The sequence below is a fragment of the Podarcis bocagei genome (assembly GCF_964188305.1).
Source record: "Podarcis bocagei genome assembly, chromosome: 5".
NCBI classification, from domain to species: domain Eukaryota; kingdom Metazoa; phylum Chordata; class Lepidosauria; order Squamata; family Lacertidae; genus Podarcis; species Podarcis bocagei.
In genome coordinates, this window is record NC_138129.1 from 25,245,505 (window position 1) to 25,269,070 (window position 23,566).

General features: G+C 43.9%; 1 protein-coding gene across 2 annotated transcripts in view; it reads right to left on the bottom strand.

The window, feature by feature from the left end:
• PLCG1 (phospholipase C gamma 1) overlaps positions 1-23,566 on the bottom strand; it is a 98,903-nt gene that overhangs the window by 22,241 nt on the left and 53,096 nt on the right. Inside the window, exons 5-17 of one of the 2 annotated variants that reach the window (XM_081196019.1) lie at positions 16,446-16,530; positions 15,907-15,990; positions 15,072-15,094; positions 14,245-14,314; positions 11,069-11,170; positions 9,586-9,704; positions 8,470-8,555; positions 7,199-7,319; positions 5,711-5,879; positions 4,692-4,814; positions 3,790-3,891; positions 2,411-2,598; positions 1,045-1,245 (exon numbers count right to left, since the gene is read on the bottom strand). In XM_081196019.1, coding sequence (XP_081052145.1) covers positions 1,045-1,245; positions 2,411-2,598; positions 3,790-3,891; positions 4,692-4,814; positions 5,711-5,879; positions 7,199-7,319; positions 8,470-8,555; positions 9,586-9,704; positions 11,069-11,170; positions 14,245-14,314; positions 15,072-15,094; positions 15,907-15,990; positions 16,446-16,530 — 1,473 coding nt within the window. Of the gene's footprint in view, positions 1-1,044; positions 1,246-2,410; positions 2,599-3,789; positions 3,892-4,691; positions 4,815-5,710; positions 5,880-7,198; positions 7,320-8,469; positions 8,556-9,585; positions 9,705-11,068; positions 11,171-14,244; positions 14,318-15,071; positions 15,095-15,906; positions 15,991-16,445; positions 16,531-23,566 lie in introns of both variants that reach the window. The other variant, XM_081196018.1, reaches the window with a different exon arrangement.

The following is a 23,566-nucleotide window of genomic DNA, read 5'->3' on the forward strand; positions in this document are numbered from 1 at the left end:
TGGGGATCCATAATAGTTCAGAGGTAGTTTTTTTATTAAAATTAAATGTGTGTCAGCAGGGGAGAAAGCTTTGCAGTTTTACATAAACAGTGCAGATGAGTTAAATGTAAAAGAGCGGTTTGAGCATTCTAGAATACCATTCAGATTAGACTCTTTGGAGACTTCTGCGGAATTTGTCTTTTATGTTAACCAAGTTGTGGAGAATGGCTTGAAAGCACCAGATTTGTGTGTCTGTCCTGCCTTTCCAATGAAATTTTCCAAGGGCCCACATAAGAGGATGAAAATTCAATAGAAGACAAGCACATAATAAGGAATAACAGCTAAAAATAAGACAGAGATAGCAGGTTAAATAGCATAAAACTATGACATTGTAGTTCCCCTTCTGAAGCAAAGTAGGTTAGTAGGGCAAGGATGGGGAAGCAGTGGCTTTTCAGATATTTCGGGGCTATAACTCCCATCAGCCCCAGCCATCACACCAATGGTCAGAGATGATGGGAAATGATGTCAAGGGACATCCATAGGGCCACAGGTCCCCAACCCTGCAGTAGGGCAATAGAACTAACCAAAATAAAACCACTCCAATTAAGTGTGAGCTATATCCAAAACTCTGTGGGTTAAACCACAGAGCCTAGGACTTGCCGATCAGAAAGTCGGCGGTTTGAATCCCCGTGACGGGGTGAGCTCCCGTTGCTCGGTCCCTGCTTCTGCCAACCTAGCAGTTCGAAAGCACATCAAAGTGCAAGTAGATAAATAGGTACCACTCTGGCAGGAAGGTAAACAGCGTTTCCGTGCACTGCACTGCCACATGACCCGGAAACTGTACACTGGCTCCCTCGGCCAATAAAGCGAGATGAGCGCCGCAACCCCAGAGTCGGTCACGACTGGACCTAATGGTCAGGGGTCCCCTTTACCTTTACCTATATCCAAAATCATCACTCAAGGTGCTAAATTCAGGCTACAATATTCTTGAGTGATCTCAGCCCTAAGGCAACAACTTTATTGGAATTCTGACATAAGCAAAAGGCCAAAAACGCATTGGCTTACTCCTTGCTCTCATGAGCGTTGGTCTGTGGCACAGGTTCAGTCAGCCTCATCTCAAATTCATTGCATCTGAGTGGCACCTGCTGATAATGAGTGATGAGGTCATAAAGACTGTTGAACACCAGGTTATCGGTGAGGAAGAATTTGGGGCTGCCAGCATCCTGCCGGGAATGGATCCGGCAGTGTTGCACTTTCCCGTTGCGCCTGCATGCAAGAAAAACAAAGGTCAGCAGTGAAATCCCATGTGTGTTTACACAAAATAAGCCCCAGTATACTCAGTGTGGCTTAGTCCTTAGTAAATGCACTTACAATGACAGCCTAAAATTGCTTTTTAAAATAAAGAAATATTATTTTAGTTACATTTCCCCCCTAACAATAGCCATCACACTGCCTGAAAACATGAGTGTCATGCGAAGAGTGAAAGTTGCTTATTCAGTAGGGTGGAATAGATTGGGATAGGTTGGTAGACCTTGAGAGTACCCAACCAGCTCTTTGCATGGTTGTGCCTTAAAACAACAGGCAGTATGCAAGAAAGGGGAGAAACAGCAGCACTCAGTTGACGAAAAGGATGAAGCAAAGGCTGCTTGGGGAAATTTGAAATTACACGAAAAGCTAAGACCAGGTATCCAGTAGTGTGTGGACTTCAAAAAGCCTGACCTAAACTTCAGTCCTAATGCTACTTATCTTGGAGTAAGCCCCATTGAATATATATGGTTAGAATTGTGCTGTTAAAATGTTGGCATTAATGTGTGTGTATTAATAGGAACAAGTTTCTAGCCCTCAACATTAAAACCTCAAAACACCTTCACAACTACTGCTAAAGCCTTGGAAATCCAAGATGCGGCATGCAACTATTCCAGTAATCAAACAGCAGGGTTCCTTTGCACAGCAAAGCTTCCTGTTCAATCTAGTGACTAATTTCAAAAATGCAATGGACTCAGAATGCTGGCTTTGGATGTGAAAGACAGGTTCACATCCCTTCTCACAGCAACGCATCTCAATGTGTGGCCTTGGGCAAGTTACCATTGTTCTCACAGATGCGAGGTCAAATAATGTAAACACTGCATAGAATTCAACAGCAAAGGTAAGCTAAATAGTAGTACACACACACACACACACACACACACACACACACACACACACTGCTTCTCAATCTGCCATTAGCCATCTTTTCCCAATTCCTACATAAATTGAATGAATTATGTATCATCCAAGTATTTGCCTAACAGGCAGATTCCATGAATCTTCTGGCTAGAGGGAGAGAGAGAGAGATTGTGCAATGCTCATATCCATTGACCTATGTCTTTCAGTTACACATCTAGTTACAGAGATACCTGAAGGATGGATACCATGCCCAAGATTTTCTTACCAAAAAGAAAGGGTGTAATCGCCAACAAAGGTCTCACTCTCTCGCACCAAGAAAGAACCGTCAGGGGCTCCCGTCTCTATGCAGTACTCAGTCAACAGCCTTTCTGCTATGTGTCGCCCATCACGCCCAGCTCCCAGCTTGCCATGGAACCACTTTTCGGTCGAGTGGAGTTCAGTGCTGTTGCTCACCTAGTATGGAAACAAAAGGTGGCTTACCAGCTTAGTTTCCTGTGGACAGGACCAGCTCTGTATGAAGGCAGAGCCACACTACATTGTCTTGGAATTCAACTTCCTCTTCCCTGTAAATCTCCTTCCAGATTTCAGGAATCTAGATTCAGCGCAGGAGGAGACCAGTGTTCTCAGGAGCTTCAGAAATACTCCTCAATGTGCTATTATAGCATAAATGGCATACAGCATAAATGGACAAGCAAACTCGAGAGAGACCAAGGGGTTGGAGCATGCAACCTCTGCATCTAACAAGCAGGCTATAACCAATATTTGTGAAAACAGTGCACTCATCTCAATGTGCAGGCAGCTGCAGGGTTCCACATAATCACAGCTTCACATGGGATATTCAATGGGACACTTTGTTTATATTTATTTTTGGTGGGAAGTCAATGCATGTTTGTTTTGGGATTTAATTTGCTGTTTTTCCTTTTTTTATAGTGGCCTTCCTGTTTACCATTTTTTTCACTGCATTAAGATGGGCTTTTTCTAATATGATGAGAGTTCAGTGTTAAAGTGGGCCACTACTAATTAACAGAGGGGAAAGAAGACATGATTGGTCTGGCTTGCTTTTAGCCCTTCCAAAAGTGAATCACCATAGCACACTATCATCAATCACTGGATCGAGGGTATTTGAATGAAGATGGTATAATAAGGGAAACCCACTTTCAGTCTTATTTGGTTTGTTCTTTAAGTTTCACACCAATAGGGCATCTTGCGTCCTTTATCACAATACAAAAAATACTGCAAATGCCCATAATGTTCATAGGTTTTGTTTTTTTTAAATCATGACTGTATTTAATGAATATTTATCTATGCTGATCAAGGTACAGTGGTAGTATATACTGCTGAGACAGCTGGCTACTGGAAAGTAGGGTGATGAGGCAGCAGGTAGATCAGTTCAATGCATGCTCCTATACCTGCACCAAACTGACCTTTCCACCACCTCAACTCTCCAGGTAAGAACAGTAATATGGCTGGTGGGATGCTAAGTGCACAGTGGTGCCCATCTCCAGCTGCCACTGCTCCATATGTCACACCCATACAAGCACCTTCTAATGTAGGAAGAGTCATTCCTTCCAGACCTGAATGGCTGAGAAGCCTGAAGATCTTCAGCAGCTCAGAAGAAAAACTGTGGCAAGTTGTTTCACGTACCTCCTTTTGCTCCTCCTCATCCTCATTTCCCAAATCACTGCTTCTCTCTCCAGAGTAATAGATTTTGCTACTGGTCAGGACAAAGTAATGGGGGTTCCAATCCTGCAAACACACATGTAGAAAAGATGTTCATCCTAGAATATTACCCTCAAGACATCAAGTCTATCGGGGGGGGGGGGGCTTATCCTGAGACTAACATCAACCGACATGATGAGACAGCCTTTGGACAAGGACCTGTCTGCTTTGTAAGTGCCATAAAAAGTAAAAAGAAGAAAAATAAGCAGCACCTGCCTAAACTCTTCTTTTTTTTTTAAGTGTCAGAGGCTTCCATTTGTAAAATGGAGTCCTATGAAGATATTATACAGAGGGATTGGGCTTTGCTTTGTATTACAACATACTTTTCTTACAGTCACTGCCCTGCAAAGGCCCATGTGATCATTTAAATAAATGTTCATGTTGGCCAGACCCAAGCACCACTTTTAGCCACATGCCACTAGGCCCCTGGCAGCCCTGCCCCAGTTGGCTTGTTTATTCATTACAGGGTGGAGACATAGCATGTGGCAGTGCCCAAATGTATTTACATGCAGAGCTTTTGTCCATTGTTCCATTACCATGCATTCGTTTTAATCATTCTAAGGTGTCATTATGGTCAGGTCTAGGATGCCAGCAATCACTGGCTGTAGCAAGTGAAAGGTCTAGGTGTAACCAGAGGGTCAGCAGAAGTGAAAAGAGAAAGTTTTTGTGTGCATTAAATGGATCACAATACACCTATGGTCAAAAGAGGGGTTACAGCATCCTTTCTCAGACAGCTTAATTGCTGTTTTGATCATACAGACCAACCAGGTCTAGGCAACTTAGTAGTGAAGCAGAGGAGTCATAAGCAGCAGTAACAAGAAGCTCACATGATTGATGGGGTCTTCGAGGTAGAGGATTCCATTCTTTATGGAGTTGCTAATATCATTCTCTGAATACACAGCTGTGGATGGCACTTCTTCATAAGCACTGCCCTCAGCCAGTTTCTTGTGCTGCAACGAGAGGTATACACCTCAGCTTCTCTAAAAAATGAACCCAAGAGAACAAGACCTGCCTTTTGGATATCTCTAGGGCTCCCACAACTAATTATGGGGCACAACAGAGTTTGCACACTGAAGATTTTGCACACTGAACAAGACCTGCCTTTTGGATATCTCTAGGGCACCCACAACTAATTATGGGGCACAACAGAGTTTGCACACTGACCCTGAAGATTTCCTAGCTAACTCCTGCCTGATGTTCAACTTTGAGAATATTACTAAGCTGAAGTCTTAAGACTAGCAAACTTCCCAGCGTTGGTAGTAAGGGAAAGAATTCTATGGATCTACAACTGTGGACCTATAGGGCACATTCAGTAGCTAATGCGAGCTTTCCCCTGAGCTCTCATAAACACCCTAAGGCACAAGATAAATATTAGATTTGTTCCCTAGCTCACTAAAGAAATCTAATCTTCATCTCATTTCTTAGGCCATTTATTTGCCTTCACAATGCAATAATTGTGATTCTATATTATTTGTATAAATCCCCAGTACCAGAAAAAAGAATGATATACATTACATATCCAGTTAAACGGCAATAACTTAAACAGCAAGGATGCCATATTGGTTGGCACATATATAGGAATTCAGTGGGTCACAAAAACAGGGTTGTTGTTTTTTGCAAAAACAGTTTGTTGTTGTTGTTGTTGTTTTGCAAGGTGCATCTTGTAGTCCACAGCATCCCTGGCCAGGCAGATCAATTGTTGTTAGATTTTACAAGCCAACTAGCCTTAGGCAACTTGCAGTATAGTAGTGTGTTTGAAGCTGTAATGCCAAGAAACCATGTGCCCCACTCCCCATTTTGAGTTCTAGTAGTTATCTTAGCAGCAAAGGCCATGAAAAAGACTTGCCTTTATGAGAATCTTCCTCTTCAGCTGGTTTGGAGATGGAAGCCCATCAGCCGAGATATCTACTGGTTTGGTTAGCAGCATGTCTCCAAAGATCTTCTTAAAGTTCTGAGCCATATTCCTCTGCTGGGCGATGCTGCAGTGATCCTCGATGGACAGGATAACAGGGAAGCTGAAAGCCAAACAAAAACAGCAAGTGATGGCCATTAGGCCAGAATAATGTGGACTGGATAGTCTAGCTGCTAAAGACTATTATTCTATGGTAATTCAGCAGGCACCCATCTCTCAGTATGATCAAGGCTGTGTATACAAGTGACTCTGTGGGAGCATAGAGAAAGCACAGGATGTAACGGGCAGAGTATTCAGCTTCTTGAAAATCTCAGCTTAAGGTTTTTAAAAGTTTAAGGTTTTTTTTAAAAAAAATATATATCCTTGAAAGGGCACTAGCAGAGCCTGCTGAAATGTCTGGATCCACATTTCATGTCAAGTGAATTGCAGATTAAAACTTCCAGTAGCTGGAGACGAAGTTTCACTGCCTTGCATAGGTCCTACAGCCTACCAAAGATTTAAAAAGGGACACATTATGTAACTTTATTTTTAAAAATGCATGATGATTTATGCAAAATGAAATTAATTATGCAGCTTTAATCAGCATGTATGCCAAAATCCAGTTTTTTTCTTAGTGCCATTAAAAAAACAAAACATTTTCGTCCCAGAGTGATGCTTTGTTGATATACAACACCTGTGCTCAGAGACCTGCACTGGTTGGCAATAACCCACCAGACAAAGTTCAAGGTGCTGTTATTAGTATACAAATCCCTTAACAACTTGAGACCAGTTTACCTATGAGATCACCTTGCCCCATATGCCCACACAAACGCTTCCATCGGGGGAACTGGCACTCCTACAGGTGCACATAATACCTGGTGCACATCTGTAAGAACTTGATCATTTAGTGCAGCAACACCTGGACTTTGGAACTCCCTGCTTATTCAACATCAGCTAAAAACATTCTTGCTTAAACAAGCCTTCCCAGATGCCTAGAAAGTTGAGGTAATTTTGAACGGTTTTAGTATTTTAAACTTCCGCACACTTTAAGGTAGGGTTGTAGATTTTTCTTGATTCTCCTGTTTTATTCTTTCGTAAGCCACTTTGAGGTTTCATACAATCAAGCGGTAAATACATTTTATGAAATAAATAAAAGTATGAGCCAAATGCACACTGAATCATGAGTTATTTACAGCCCAGTTTTAATATTTGTTACAGAAGGAAGACAATATTTAGGGTGGGGTGTTTTTACCGTCTACAATGCCAATGCATCATTGCAGACAGAAATACTGTGAAAGCGGTTCAAATATATAAATTCTAGTACTGCACCCAGACAAGCTGCCACAAGCAATTTAGGGTTTGCATGTTGGAGGCCCCTGGAATCCAAGTATGTGAGCTGCAAATTCCTGGAGGACAGAATGCCACAATCCCCGCTTTACTTACTCAGAGGTCACAAAAGCATGTTCCTTGATGGTGGCTAGGACATCGGAAAACTTTATTTTGGTAGTTAACGTGTGCCCATGATAAATCACTGGCATTCCATCAGGGCCATCCCAGCAGTCAACTAAAAAGGGGAATAATTAAGAAAAGGCATCTAACTCAAGAAATACAAACAAAGAGCATTATCATTATAAGGCGGCAAGGCACAGCTCTGCAGGAAATCTCTAGTGAGCAAGGGATCTAGAGGCATGCATCATGAGCACTCTGGCAGCCAGCAACCTGGCAGAACACACATTCTAGTGAACAATATCATTTCCTTTTCCTTCTTGATGTCAACAGACGTGGAAGTGATGTGTGGAAGGGAAGGCAGGTCAAAGCAGTTTTGTGAATATACGTAGCATACAGCGCACTGCTGATGCTATTGGCACCAGAGCACAAGCTACAGGAAACTCTTGTAATTAAGTGTCCTGGCTTCCTTGAAAAGTTCCTGATGCAGAGAACTTTGGGCTGGGCCTGTGTAGCGACATGTGGAACACAGGAAGCTGCCTTATAGTGGACAGGGCCGTCCTTACCCAGGGGTGCAAGGGGTGCAGGGCACCTGGGCGCTGAATTCTGGGAGGGCACCAGGCACCCACCGCTAAAGCCGCCTAAGCTCTTAACTAGCTACCTGTTATGAAATAAAAAATAATTTTGATCAAGCTAGAAAAACAAAATACTAATATACCTAGGTATTATGGAAATGTATACCTACTGTTTCACTAAAGGACTTTCGACTTTGTGCGCTCATTTACCAAAGACGCGCCGCACCAGCATCATTCACAACGGCACATTTTAATCTCATCACTTACAGTTCAAATTCGTTTAGAGAAATCATTAAAAAAAAATGTTTATTTTTGCTAACTGTCGGCAATTGTCTGACACAAGCATAATAAAAGTTAATTTGGGGGCTAAACTAAATTTGGGGGTGCTGGGCAGATCTTTGCACCTCAGTGGCGCATATGCTAAAGATGGCTCTGATAGCAGGTCAGACTATTTGTTCATCTAGCCCAGGGCTGGCTACTCTGACAGGCAGAAGCACTCCAGGACTCTAAGCAGGGGTCTTTCACATCACCTGCTGCCAGTTCTCCTCAACGGGAGACAGAAGCTGCAAACCTCAGTGTGCAAAAGCATGTGTTCTACCACTGAGCTGAAGCCCTGCTCCAAGGCGAAATCACTTCTAGTTGGCTGAAGAAAACAGCCTTGGAAGCATCAATGGGGAAGAGGCCAGCACTCACGCTCAATACAGCGGCATCCCATGCGCAGGCATCGAGCATAAGCTTCCAGCGAAGACTCACTTGAGAACTGGTCTCCTGTCAGGTACCTATCCATGAGAAGAAGGCAGGAAAACTGCTTACATGACCAACAGTGAAGGTCCTATGAACACAGCGATGTTAAAAACAACACCACATACACATCAGTGACTCAAATGCAACAGAGAATTTAAGAGCAGGGTTTGGTGGGGGGTTGTACACTGTACAACTCAGTTTGCATCAGGATAGGCATTAGGTTCATGGTGTCCCAGGCAAGAAAGGTTGGTTGATGTGCTGACATTTTCCTTCTCCCAGCAATGCAGAAAATGAAATTAGTGAAGAGGGCTGAGTATAACTCCACCTCACCTGCTTCAGTGCCACAGCACCAAGGCAAAGAATTCCTAAAATTCTTTTAGCAAAAAGAATTCAACGGACTTTGCAAAATGCTGGTGAAGCTACAGAGGTCTAAGGAAAGGATCCAAACTAGAGGATTTCAGAGCCAGCTTCACACTTCGTTCCTCCTCCCTCCAGTTTTCCACAAACAAGCAATGCAAGTGCCAATAGCTCAGGCATCTCCAACACAGGTTCAGGAAGCTCTGAGATGACAAAGATTACAAAATGCATGTAACGTAGCTGTGGGAAGTAGCTGCTGTTGAGGGGCAGGAGAGGAATCGGTACAGAAGTCATAGTGTTGTACCCCAATCCAGATCACACACATGAAGCTGCCATTAGCTGCACAAGGTATAACCTACTCTAACCTGAGCAACTACTGGAAATTTCCAGTTGCAGAGGCAACCTAGACTGGGACTACAGGATAAGGGAATTAGACATCTCACTCATCCCCAGTGCCACAGTATCAATCCAAAAATGTCCCACTCTAATGACTTCTTTTAGCAGAAATATGGAAATCACTTAAGTAGATGGATTCATTTCAGGTTTTGTGTCATCCTGAGATCCCTTAACTGCTGTTGGCTAACATACTGACCTGCTGGTACAAATGAGAGACAGGTATGAAAGCGGGGGGAGAACCAGGCCAAACTCATCATGCAAATCAGGTTCTCAAAAGTAGAACAAAACAGGGAGCATCCTTTATCTTCTTACGTGTTATGCGAGGAAGAAATCCAGTAGTGGGAGAGGGGATTGTTCATGTCCTCAGGACGTACAACGTCAAGCTCCGAGTTCCATATACTGTTCTCTTTGGAAAACAGGAAGGTAAGGAACTGCCCAGAGAGGAAGAAACAAGGGAGGGGGGAAACCCACATAAAACACTAAAACAAGGGCAGTTTTTGAATAAGCTTTAAAAATTGTGTTTATTCCTTTACAGCATTTATATGCCACCACTTCATTCCATAGGATCCAAAGGGCAGCAGCACAAAACAAGAATTAAAACCATAACAAAACTACGTAATCCATTCCGGCAGACTGTTTGACTTCTGAAATGTTCAAAAACTGAAACTCAATAGCTGACAGCTAGGCTTCAAAGTCTTGCACTCAGCAGAAGCCGCGTTTCCTGTTCGACTTTTGAGGCACATTTGAAAACTGAGGTGGTATTATTATTATTATTATTATTATTATTATTATTATTATTATTATTATCATTATCATTATCATTAAATGAATTTATATACCGCCCTATACCCGAAGGTCTCAGGGCAGTTCACATAAAAAGATCACAATATATAAAATAAAAATAAAAACAATAACCCAGTAATACCCCCCCAAAAGAGCCACATTTTAAAAGGGTATGGATGTTGATCAGGTCAATCAAAGGCCTAGTTAAAAAGGAACATTTTTGCCTGGCGCCTAAAGTTATATAATGAAGGCACCAGGTGAACTTCCCTGGGGAGAGGATTCCACAGACGGAGAGCCACTGCAGAGGAGGCCCGTTCTCGTGTTGCCACCCTCCGGACCTCTCGGGAAATTGATCATATAAGGCAGGGATAGGGAAGCTCTTAACTGGGGACCAGATATGGCCCAAAAGGTTTTTGAACTTGGCCCACAGCATTCCCCCACTTGGCCTTGCTCCTTGCAGAGAAATTTGGGTTGTCAAAAAGGGGTGGGACATCAGTGGGAGTTATCCCTCTTAAGCCTAAATGTGGCACCGAGGGTGGTGGCTAAGGAGGTTTGGCAGGAGAGAAGGATGCATATCAGAAGATAGATAAGGAGAAAACAAGAGATAGAATGAAGAGGGGGGCAAGAAAGTGTTGCACTATGCTGCATTGTAGTGTTAACTCACTACAGTGAGCAGCAGTCAGGATAGCTACCTCCTGGCCTGCTTCTTCCTGAAGACTATTACCTGTCCACATGTGCAGTAACACAGGGAGACACGGCAGCCAGGACTGAGGTACCAGTGATCCCCCCCCCCCAGAAGCAGCAGAGAAATGGCAAGGGCAAGAGGAGGGAGGGAGGCCAAGTGTTCATTGGTTCCAACGTGGCCGGCAGGCAGCCTATCAGAGAACAGGGAATTGTAAAGCATCCTAGGGGAACTGTAAAATGGGCTTGTGCAATGTACCTTCTCACTTCACACACACACACCCCAGCTCCGCTGCAGCCACCCACATCAGTAGCTTCTTGGGAGTCTTACCTCATCCAAGGAAAAATAAGGCTCTTCGATTTCCCTCAATGGGTCCTTCAGAAAGTTGAACATGAAGTCCTGGACAAAGAGGAGGTTAGTAGCCCAAAGTTCCTGTAAACACAAGGAAGGAGGAAGACAAGGAAACTTTCAGAAGCCAGATTCTTCCAGCATATCCAAGCATTCAGTTCAATCCTAAGGTGCTTGGCGTGTGTCACATCTATTGCTTCAGAAATCCTTAAAATAGCTCTGTAAGGTGGGTCAGTTTCATCACCCCTGAACTGCAGATGAAGAGCGAAGGATGGGTGATTGTGTTGGGCTTGAATAGGAATTGCCTAGGCTCAAATCACTGCACAACCATGAAGCCTGGAAAAGGAGCTATTTCTCAGCTTAGCCTACATCTAGCAAGGTAGCTGGGATGCGGGTGGTGCTGTGGGTTAAACCACAGAGCCTAGGACTTGCCGATCAGAAGGTCAGCGGTTCGAATCCCGGCGACGGGGTGAGCTCCCGTTGCTTGGTCCCTGCTCCTGCCAACCTAGCAGTTCGAAATCATGTCAAAGTGCAAGTAGATAAATAGGTACCGCTCTGGTGGGAAGGTAAACAGTGTTTCCGTGTGCTGCTCTGGTTCGCCAGAAGTGACTTAGTCATGCTGGCCACATGACCCAGAAGCTGTAAGCTGGCTCCCTCGGCCAGTAAAGCGAGATGAGCGCCGCAACCCCAGAGTTGGTCACAACTGGACCTAATGGTCAGGGTCCTTTTAGCAAGGTAGCTACAAAGAGAAAATGGCAAACCACAGAGGAAGCTGCCCTGATCTTCTTGGGGAATATGTGGAATGGTCGGTTTGTGGCCAAGCCAGAATTTCAACCAGGGACCTCACAGCTCAGAGCTCTTAACCATTATCAACACAAGATTTCACCCATCTCTGCTCAAAGCATCATGAAACATGCCAACATCCAAGCCAGGGTGGCTTTCTGGACAACCACAACTTTAAGCACATCATTTTTACTAGATGAAAATGATCTCCATGCAAGGAAAAACAAAATGACAAAGAAAGAGAAATGGCAAGACAAAATGCAAATCAAACCCAAACAACATAGCAGAGGTTCATTGTTAGAGAACAGTGCCCTTTCCGTATCATTATTACAGCCATTTGGTTCTCCTTGTGTGCATCCAAAAAACAATCTGTGCACACCGCCAGGTACAAAGTGGGGCAGGAAAGTCTAGTTCACCCTGAGCATAAGAGTTTGAGGCCCCGGCACACATCAGCTGCCCACTAAGTGTACTTGCAGGAAAATAAAAAACCTCTCTGGGAATCAGTGATGCACAGAAATTAGCTTCCCGTGGACAACAAATCACATATTCAAGAGGCCCTAAATGACTTTTCACAAGTCAGGTAGACCCATGTAAACCCATGAAATGGGGTGTTTGGGGCCAAGGAGAGAGTAGAGCTTGGCCAAGCAGTGACCCACTGGATCCTAAGTGATAGACCTGAATACTTGTTCTCTATTGTGCCAGTGTGACACAGTGTAATTACTGCTCCACACCCAGGCTGGGGAGCAACAGGGCTTCAGACATGGCAGTGGTTCTGCCGCTGCTACCAAGCCCAGAGCTTGGATTATGCCCTGTGCCAGATAATATCCCCAACTCCTATCAGAGTAATGAAGGAAAGAGCAAGGAGAGACATGCTTTATTTTGCTCTTTGACTTCATGGCTCCCTCTCCTTCATTATGTGCTCAGAAAACAGGCTGTTTTCTTTTTGTTTACTTCTCCAGTGGCATATCATCCTCATTCTACAATATCAGCAGGATGAAACATAAATTGTGCTAGTTAGTGAGTATCTTAATGCACTCCTGGGACCACTGCAAGCTGGCAGCCACATGCAACATGAAACGGCTCAGATAAGCACAGTGTTTTTCCAGTTTACCTGGTCTATTTAAATTTGAAACAGTGTTTTTCCCCCTAACATAGTTTTTATTCATTTCCATTTTCTTTGAACTGTTTAACATGGTTGCATTGAGATATATATATTTGTTTGCGTTAGAGCAAATGGCACACAATAACTACATAAAATTAAAACAACCATAAACACTCAGAAAGACATTTCTGAATATATTTTGTATCAGTAACAATTAGAATTTTTGGGGGGGGCGGGGCGGAAATTAAATATTTACTTCACACATGGGTACTGTTCTACCATATGGCTCATTATTTGTGCAATCAATAAAGTCACACCAGGCAGAATAAAAATTGTTGTGTTTCTTTGGGCCTCTTGCTACTTTTGATATTTGTGTCAGTTTTTCCAATAACGTCGTTTGCCAAATTGCATTGTACCGTTGTGAACCAGTGTTATTGCAATAAATAATTATGGCGATAGCCGTATTGCATTTTCACACCCAACCACCCATTCTCCCAGTCTCTTCCGAGAGCTCAGAGTGGCCTGCACATGATTCTCAGGCAGCCTCTCTGCCATCCTAGCAGCCCTCGTTCGCATCCAAAGTGTTCTGCATCATGTGACATCAGACTGTTCTCCAGCCATACAGTTATCTAAAATATTTGCATCCCACTTCCCTTCTGTTTGAAGTGGCTTACGACAAAGAGAAAAGTCTATAAAACAATTAGAAATGCAGACCACTAAAATTCATCTAGATTTAAAACATAAAAATGAACCACCAACTCAGCAGATTCATGCTGCATTCCTACTAACCAGCTGTCAGGATTAGGACTATGAGAGGGGAAGAGAAATTGGATGTCATGGAAAATCCACTATAGTTCTAAGGCAGCCTAAAGCATCTAGTCTCATTGGCGCCTGGTCTCATCTGGTCTGCCCAGCTCCCCAACCACATCCTGAATCCTGCCTTAATCCCTCATCCCCCTTTCCTCAGGACCACAATAATGAAGGTTAGCAGCATGGTAGAAGTGCAACAGGAGGGTTCATTCAGTTTGTAACTTAGGAGTTATTTCTGTTAGTGTCTACTAGCCAAGAGGGGGACAGGAGGCCTGCTTAGCAACCAGGCATAGTGGCAGGATCAACACTGAGGCAACATATGCTCTGATTGGCTGTGTGCTCCTGAGAGACCTTTTCCTCTGCATGTTGGGTTCAATGTTTCCCTGCTATGAACAAGGCCTGGTGTAATGCCTCTCTGCTACTTTCCCCTCAAATTATATACACTGTTTTTGCACAAACTCACCTTTTGGTATTCTAGCAAAAACATCTGGAACTCCTTCAGTGATACCCTGCAGTGCTCAGATCTCTCTGCACTGCTGGAGGAGGAAGCACAGACAAGACACATTGGTTAGAAAGCATCACCCTACAAAACAAGCAGCTGCTGCACTGAGAAATCAGCTAAACAAGGAAGACAGTGTCAGAGCTGAGATGGATTACTGAAAAAGCAACTAGGGGGCCTCAACCATCCTCATACACGACAGCCTTGCTCCTTGTCTCTGCTCCTCCCTCTCCCACAGGGCAATAATGAGTCAAATAAATCAAAGGAAGAAATAGCAGTGCTAGAGGATCTCTACATAGAAATGGATCATTTCCAGATAACCCACTTTGCCACTGGGCAAGGGCACTGGCAGGCATAAATCCAAATAATCAAAAGATAGTAACAGATCTAAAATGAAAAGTTGGCTGGGTTTTGCATCAGCTAGTTTAATCTATCTGCAAAATTCCAAGTTTTGTGGTCACAGCAACGGACATAAAAATCACTCCAACTTGTTTGAATTTTGTAGTTTGCGACGAAATAGATTTATTGCCATGCCAATGGTGAACTAAGAATGGGAAGAGAGAAACCTAGCCTCAGAGTCTGTTTTGAACACCCCTGATTTAGAAATTCTACCACCAAACAGCTCAGCCCAGCATTTTTATAACAAGGCCCTTCATTGAAGACATATTGAGAATAGGGTCCTATTGAGGAAACGAGCAGTCTGCAGTCAAATGTCAACATACATTCATAAACAAGTCTGATTGCCAACCCACTCAACCCTCCCACTGTATATAGGAAAAAGAGCAGTTTACCTTTCCAAGAATGGAATAGCCATCTGCAAAAGGGGGAAAATGCATACATCAGCTGATTCTGCTTGGTATATTCAGTGTCACACTTTACACTTCAGTAAAGATATGCAATGGCTTAACCAGAGCCAATTATTTTAGGCTGTGCCTGCCATCATTATTTCAGTATACTCACACATGAAATGAATGAAATAAAAGATGTGGGCTGGGGGGGACAACTCAATGACCACACTTATTCTCATCATTGTTTTACTATTACTGTTCTGTTGTTTTATTTGCAAGCTGCCCTAAAAATATTCTTACTGAAGAGTGTCATGTAGTTCTTACATAAAATAAGTTAAGAGAGATGCTTGGGGTTTGGAGATGGGCAAATGGTGAGAGCTCACATAACACTTTTTTTCTGTAAAAACAAAGACAAAATGGCAAGTAAACTTGAGACCTCTTCCTTTTCAGAACTCTACTGTCTGTCTTTGAGTCCCTTTCTCTCACAATAGCAGGTCAGCAGCACACATAGCAACAGCAAGTCCTGGTCTGTGTAGAGAACTGATGTGAGAGAGCTGGTGATCCTCACTTTTCTGATCAGGGTTACCTGTACACTGCACTAGAAACTAAACTGCAAAAGGTGCTTCCCATTTTCCACCTTCCATTTGTAGGCACAGATTTTTTTTCTAGTTAGGGTAATAAGTGCAGGTGAGGGAAATAGTTTGCTATTTGAAATGTATTCAATTCACATGCTAGATAGAAACAAAAGGGAAAGTAATAGGAAGTGAAACAGCACCAAAACAAAAGAGGAGGCATAGATTTTACAAAGCATCAAATATTACGATTAGAAGTATCTCACCCCTTTTTGTGCATTGAACATCAGGCTCTGGTACAACTGGGCAAACTGTCCATATGTGATATCACCATTTCTCTGCTCCACATCCTAAAATGAGAGATTGGGGAGGAGAAAATCCTCTTAATAAATAACACTCATCCTCAGTCATGTATGGCACCTCAGTTCTCCTATTTGTGGAAATCGGAGTGCTGAGATGACTGCGATATTTTAACACTACAATCCTTGCAATCCACTGATGTGCTTTTAAATATACAAAGTGGGAGTGCATGCCCAGAGTCTCTTAATAGTTTGCTGAACGGTAGAGCATATGCTCTAGCATAGTTCATTCAGAAGCCTCTAGGTTCAATCTCTGGCATCTCCAGTTAAAAGGATCAGGATAACAGAAGAAACATTTCTCTCTCTGAGACCCCACAGAGCTGGTGCTAGCCGGAGTAGACAATGCTGTGCTATGGCCCTTCCTCAATTGATGCTATGGTGCAGCTGATGGCAATGACTGTGAAGAGAATGCTTGTTTAAAGGGGCAAAGAATATCAAGCACTTACTGTTAGCCTCTCGCGCAGAAACTTCATGTTAGGGACACGGTAGTTCACTTGTGACAGCATGTTTTTCAGATCCTTTGCAGAAATCCTAAGTGGTAAAGAATAAAAAAATAAATTTGGGGGCATGTTCCTGTGGAGCATTTCTACCCCTCACTAGCCCCTAAGTCCCAGAGACTACCTAAAATACATTTATAATACAATTTAAAAGCCAAGAGCCAATGAGGAGGGGCAAAAAGTACATATAGGTCCCTCCACCGCAGTTCCTGAGATGTTCTAACTGCCACCCTGATGGGTCACAGCTGGCCTCACAGGAAATGACCCTGGCCCAGAAATGGCTGCCAAAGCAGCCAGATGTTCATTCCTCAGAGGACAGGGCTTCCTCACTCAAAGTGCTGCTGATGCCTCTCACAACTTCTGTCTCCGGTGGCTAGCCCCAGAGTCACTGGGGGAGCTAATGTGTTTATAACCCCAGTCCTCAGATGTTACAACTGCCACAGACAACCTGGTTGCTGTCAGGTTCCTAAAATCTGATCTCTTGCTTTAAATCCAGAATAACAGTACAATAAAACCAAAGGCAACTCAATGAAAGGAGGGTGATAGGTCAAAACCACCTACAGTCCCTGCAGAAGTGGTGGTTACCTCTAAATATCTCCAAAATTACACACCTCAGAAAGCCTATTAAAGCTGCCACTTCTGCAGGATACTACTTGGAAAGGAACAAGGCCGTAATTCCTGTGGGCCTTTCCCAAATGGCAGATTGAAATGATTTCAAAAGAACTTATAAAAAAAAAAAACACAGCTTGAGAAAAACAGGTCTGTTTGCTTTCCCAGCCATCACTTGGACAGTTTTCAGAAATTGTTTGGGAAATGGTTTCTCTTCAAGCTGCATCAGGAAGAAGAGGAGAAAATAAAGGAAAAGGAGGCAGAGCACTGAGATGTAAGATGTGAGGATTTTTTTAAAAAAGAGGAATGGGGAAAGTCATTTTTGAAAAAATCTATTTGTTTGCTGTTGGAAAAAAGTCCTCGTGGGTCTCATGGGTCTGCTTAAGAAAATGGGTTTCCAAACTGTGTTTCAGGTTCACTGGAAGCCTAGCAGGGGGTCGCAGATGAGAAAATAAGGCAGCCTATCCTCAAGGACTGCTCTGCCACATGGGCCCACAGGGGAACACATTCTAGGTTGCGCCAACTATTCATACAGGGTAGCAGGGAGTCCATGCCCTGCATGCACTTGTGTGCCAAAAATATGACATTGCACTGGGGTTTTGTGGCAGATGTGCAGTGGTTCTGCCACCAATAATGTTAACAGAGTTCTGAAAAAGTCAAACATTTGGAAAATGTTGTCTTAAGGCATTGGGTTGTATTCAAAGCAGCACTAAGGGAAATGCTCAAGCAGTGCATGGATTTCTCCTTGCATAACAGAACATTTCACCCACTTCCTCAGCAGCCCCCCTAAATCTTCTGTTTAAGGTTTTCCTTCTGGAGCAGATTTGGGGGTGATGGAGGGGAAGTCCCCCCGCACAATTTCACTTGAGCAATTATTTCACTGAATACCATACATAATCTACCGTATTTTTCGCTCTATAGGACGTGCTTTTTCCCCTCCAAAAATTAAGGGGAAATGTGTGTGCGTCCTATTGAGCGAATGAAGGCTACTTGGCTTCAGTGATAGCAACGCGAAGCCTCCAAAGAGCATAGGGAGCGCTCCCTCCGCACTCCGGAGGCTTCGCGTTGCTTTCGCTGAAGCCTGGAGAGCGAGAGGAGTCGGTGCGCACCGACCCCTCTCGCTCTCCAGGCTTCAGGGATAGCTGCCTGAAGCCTCTGGAACACAGCGGCAGGTCCCACTGCGCTCCGGAGGCTTCGGGTTCCTTTTGCTGAAGCCAGGAGAGCAAGACTCTCCTGGCTTCAGCAGAGAAGAAGAGTTTGGATTTGCTATCCCGCCTTTCACTCCCTTTAAGGAGTCTCAAAGCGGCTAACATTCTCCTTTCCCTTCCTCCCCCACAACAAACACTCTGTGAGGTGAGTGGGGCTGAGAGACTTCAAAGAAGTGTGACTAGCCCAAGGTCACCCAGCAGCTGCATGTGGAGGAGCGGAGACGCGAACCCGGTTACCCAGATTACGTGACTACCGCTCTTAACCACTACACCACACTGGGAGAGCTGCGCAGTGCCCCTTCAGCGAAGCAGGAGAAATGGAAGGGGCTCCGTTTCTCCTGCCTCTTCGCTGAAGGGGCGCTGAGCAGAGAGGGGGAGAATTTTTTTTTCTTGTTCTCCCCCTCTAAAACAAGGTGTGTCCTATGGTCGGGTGCGTCCTATAGAGCGAAAATACGGTAACTGAAGTTCACCCCTCCTAATGCTTTTCAAGCCTTATTCTAGTTTACATACACAAGAACATTAGAAGAGCTTGTTGAATGAAGAGAAAAGTCCATCTAGTTCATTGAAGCAGGTGTTTAAATGAAATAAAAAAGCAGCAAAGCTTTTTTGGAGTGGACAGCAGCTGAGGAAGATTTGGTGTGGCATATAACTTTCCCCCACAGATGAAGATGAAAAATGTTATGATCGTTTAAATGTCAGAGGGGTAAAGCTAGATCTTTTTGTCCTAACAAGCCAGATCTTTATTTTCCCTCCTGCACATATCAATGTCAAGTGACTGACAGGTGTGGCATATACCATCGCAGCAGCATCAAATTCTCTGCACATCAGCTGATTTCAAATTCTGCTTTCTGCAAGCTTTGGACATGCAAGCCAGTTCCCTACAGGAACTCACTGGTACATGTGGACCAAGCAGGACTGAACTCCTGATACATCAGCTAATATGTGGGAAATTCAATCCTGCCTTCTGCACCTGTGCGTCCGCCTACCCCACACTTGTTGTGACACGTGAGGGGCAGGTGCATGTGGGTTTGGGGGAAATGGCCTGGGGAGCCTAGTTAGGCCCACGGGCCAGAGGTTGTGACTTCAGGGACTACCTTCTTTCCAGCAATCTACATTTTGCTTCCAGGAGCTCATGACTACATTTCTCCATGTCACTGGTGCCAATATGCACCACGACCACTGATTCTGCCCCAGAACTATATACTGGGCTATACAATGGGCAACATTCACAACTTTTGCCCAAAGCAAGCAATTCACCCTGGTGGTCTGCACCCCCCGTTAGCTATATTCCCAATTATAGACACACCCACTCCCATAAGCAGGCATAAGATGATCATTAAAGTGCAATTAGTTGCCACAGATTCAGAATAGGTTATGAACTCTGGATGACACACCATCCTTTTACTGAAGGCCTCTCCACATATTATGTTAAAGCTATTTAAAAGCCTCCCATTTTTGATAAACTATATTGCCCATGGGTCATTGCTCGGCAATGCCAGGATCATTTGGATGCGACTGGGTATCTAAACCTGTGCCAATGTGCTATCCAGTAAGGTTTCAAAACAGGAACAGTGATTAGTCAATCATTTTTGTCTGCTAGTTGCAGGGAATTGTCCTTTGCTGGCCTGATTAGATCATTCAGCAGCATTTCATTATAAACTGCTGATGACTCTAATGCAAGACCCGGTAGAGTAATACTGCTATTACCTCAAGAGAGACTCTGCTCCTACCTGGCAAGGAGATTCCAAAGTGTGGTGCTGTGGAACAGCATTTCTTCACTGAGTGCCCTCCGTGCATACTGAGCTGTTAACTTAAATGAATTTCAATAACATGGGATAATTGACTGGTCCAATTACCAAAACAGGAAAGTAGAAAGCTGCCTTATAATAAGTCCATGGGTCCATCGAGGTCAGTAATGTCTACATTGACCACCGCTAGCTCTCCAGGGTTTCATACAAGGGTCTCTCTTAACCCTACTTGGAGATGTGCAAGATCGAAGCTGGGACCTCCTGCTAATTGAATTACAGCCTTTTTCCAATAGAGTAAGTTATCTGTCATTAATTGAGTTTGGGCTTCTCTGATTGTGTGAGTTCAGTTTAGGAGCACTACTGCCAGTGGTTCTATATAATCAACATATTTTACCTTTTCTGCAGTGTGTAATCAAATCAAAGGGGCCTTCTCAACATTCTGATCTTGACCATTTGCTAATTAGCCGAGGTTTACGTTTGTCCAGGGATTCTCTCTGTTCCACGGAGCAAACTGATGTTGAGAGGAGAAACCTAACAATTCAGTACAGTTTGTCAGCCAAATGATGACTGATGAAATCCAAGCAAATCAGTTTCAGATGAGAATTTGCTGGCAAAGAAATCATGTGCTCCTGGCAATCCAGACACTATGGTCCCTTCTCCTCAGGAAGAGAGACTACAGAACTCCCTTCACAGCAGTACAGGAAAGCACTGGACTTAATCCAGTTAAAAAATCCTTCCCAGCTGAACTCCTGAGAGATGCATGTTGCAGACAGACAACCTTGCAGTTTGAGGATTAGCTCCAGTCATTAGGTCAGGAAATGGAACCCAGTAACTACCCATTTATTACTTCCAGATCTCAGTGGGTGAGAAAACAGTGTCTGCATTCCAAAAGGAGGAAGGGGAACTGAGAAAATGAACAAAGGACTAATGGCCACTAATCAGTTTTCCACACTGTAATCATGAGTTCATCTCCCCACCTCACCCCTCTCTCACACACATACACTCACACACACATCAGTATATAGGGATTTCTGTAACTATAACAGCTGCAAATTCAATGACTTTGTGCAACTCTCGTATTCAGATTATAATAAAAAACACTCCATGTTGCTGCACATGTGCAGTGGGAAAGGTTCTATGAACATTCCAGCTCAGAACCCATCCAGGCTGTTTTACTGAAGGCATATTCTGTAGTGAAGTGAGGGGCAGATGGGGCTTGTAAACCTTAGCTGCCTTGTGGGGTTATCTACACAAATCTGGAGTGGAGTCCCTAAGATGGTGCCTGGCACACCTCCTTCCAGCAACTCCTGCAGCCAAGCTGGTGCCAAACACATTGCTTTGCTTTCATTTGGCCCAACTGTGAGGCCGAGAGGGGAGTCTTGTCATCTGGGCATCCCAGGACCTCTATACACACTGCCTAGCTAGGCTTGCGCCCTGAGAAGATCACTTCAGGGCTGCTAATATAACAGTTTGACTTCACCCCCAGAGGCACACTCCATTGTCGCTCAAGAAAGATGGACACCAGCAATAATTCTGCAGCATATTCTTGACTCAATTATAGTGCATTACTGGTAGATTTATTCTGCTTTAGTTTGTTCTGCAGTGCTTCCCCAATGCTACCACATTACTGCTTTGAAGAGTGGCTACGAAAGTGGGACAAAGATAAAGCAGAACATTTGTAGTATACAAAGTTATGAGATTTCAGCAAGAGATTGGATTGGAAGTGGTGTGGTGTGGCCACTCCAAAACTTCTGCAGGTGCAAATAATATTAAAAGTGGCATCACGTGTGACTGCCCCAATAGTATCATGAACACAAATCATAATGAATGTGCAATGAAAGGGGTGTCTAGAGGGGCCCTGAGAGCTTGCCAGACAAGCAATCCCACCTACTAATTTCCCCATAGAATAAAACTTATAAACATAAACACCCCCAAACCTCACTCACAAAACAGGTTAGTTTCACTTGCCACCACTGAAATTTTCAAGGCAACTAGGGATATTTCTCTCTCTTACAAAACCCAAAATATCTGCTTATCAGCAGAGTGTGCACACCAAAGCAGGCGATGTGGGTAGGCTTAACCCAGCCAATTCCAGCAACTGTATTACTGAATGGCTTTATTCTGAAAGGAATCAAAAACACATGGTGCAAACAAGAAAAGGTAATTTACAAGCTTTCCTCTGCCCGCCCCCCACGATGGTAAAAAGGGCATGTCTCTTACTTGCATAATTGCAAGAGTCTAGAAATTAAATGTACAGATTCCAAAACCATATCAAAGCCACTGAACACCCACCACTAGTCTCCATTATACTCTATAGCACATGTTCTCTGAGAACAAAGAGCGAGAAAGAAAGAAGTTCAGTCAAGGCCAGGAAGTTCAAAGCAAGATGGAACTGGGAAAACGTCCTTGAATTTCCGGAGTCCCACCTTTTAATAGGGAAAGCCTTACTATTTGGAAGGTGTTCATCCACTTCTGGAATATGAACAAATGGATAGTTTACACAGACCCACTTAAGTGCCTTAAAGAGAGGTGTATATCAGGATATAAACCAGGGAGCTTCACTAGACAGAGAGTACCAGATGATACCACTGAGGAGCATCTATGTCAGACATAGGCAAACTCCGGCCCTCCAGATGTTTGGGACTACAATTCCCATCACCCCTAGCTAATAGGACTGGTGGTCAGTGATGATGGGATTTGTAGTCCCAAACATCTGGAGTTTGCCTATGCCTGATCTATGCCAAACCTGGCAATTTGAGCCTCTCAACAACAGTTAGCATCTAATGAAGAGCCTCCTTTGGTGATCTTTGCAAGCAGGAAGAACTTATGCGGTAAAAAGCATTTCCTGAAGTATGCGAGGTCTAGTTCCAGCTGCTGACCTGGTGTGCATGCAACCCGTGCCGCTTTGGCCCCAACACATGGGTTTACTGTGTGGATCGGGTGCGTATGGGAGGAAACTATATCAACAGCTCAGTTGTCAAGGAGGACCACTACCTCGAGCACGCCAGATTTCCCCAGGTGTCCTCAGCCTGAAGAACAGCTTGCAAACTCTGATTGTTCTTTATTTATAAAAATGTATTTGCAGCACACCTAACTGCAAATGTGTTGGCTCCAGCGTTTACTCAAAGAATCTAAGTACAGTGGTACCTCGGGTTAAGAACTTAATTTGTTCTGGAGGTCCATTCTTAACCTGAAACTGTTCTTAATCTGAAGCACCACTTTAGCTAATGGGGCCTCCCACTGCCGCCACGCCGCTGGAGCACAATTTCTGTTCTCATCCTGAAGCAAAGTTCTTAACCCGAGGTACTATTTCTGGGTTAGCGGAGTCTGTAACCTGAAGCGTATGTAACCTGAGGCGTATGTAACCCGAGGTACCACTGTACACATGCAGGTTTCAAATAGCAGGCTGACAAGCAAGCAAAAACATGTGAGCAATCCACTGCCAGGTATATGTGAGCGGTGCATTCTATGCAACCAGCTTAGCATCAACATAGAGGACATTGCA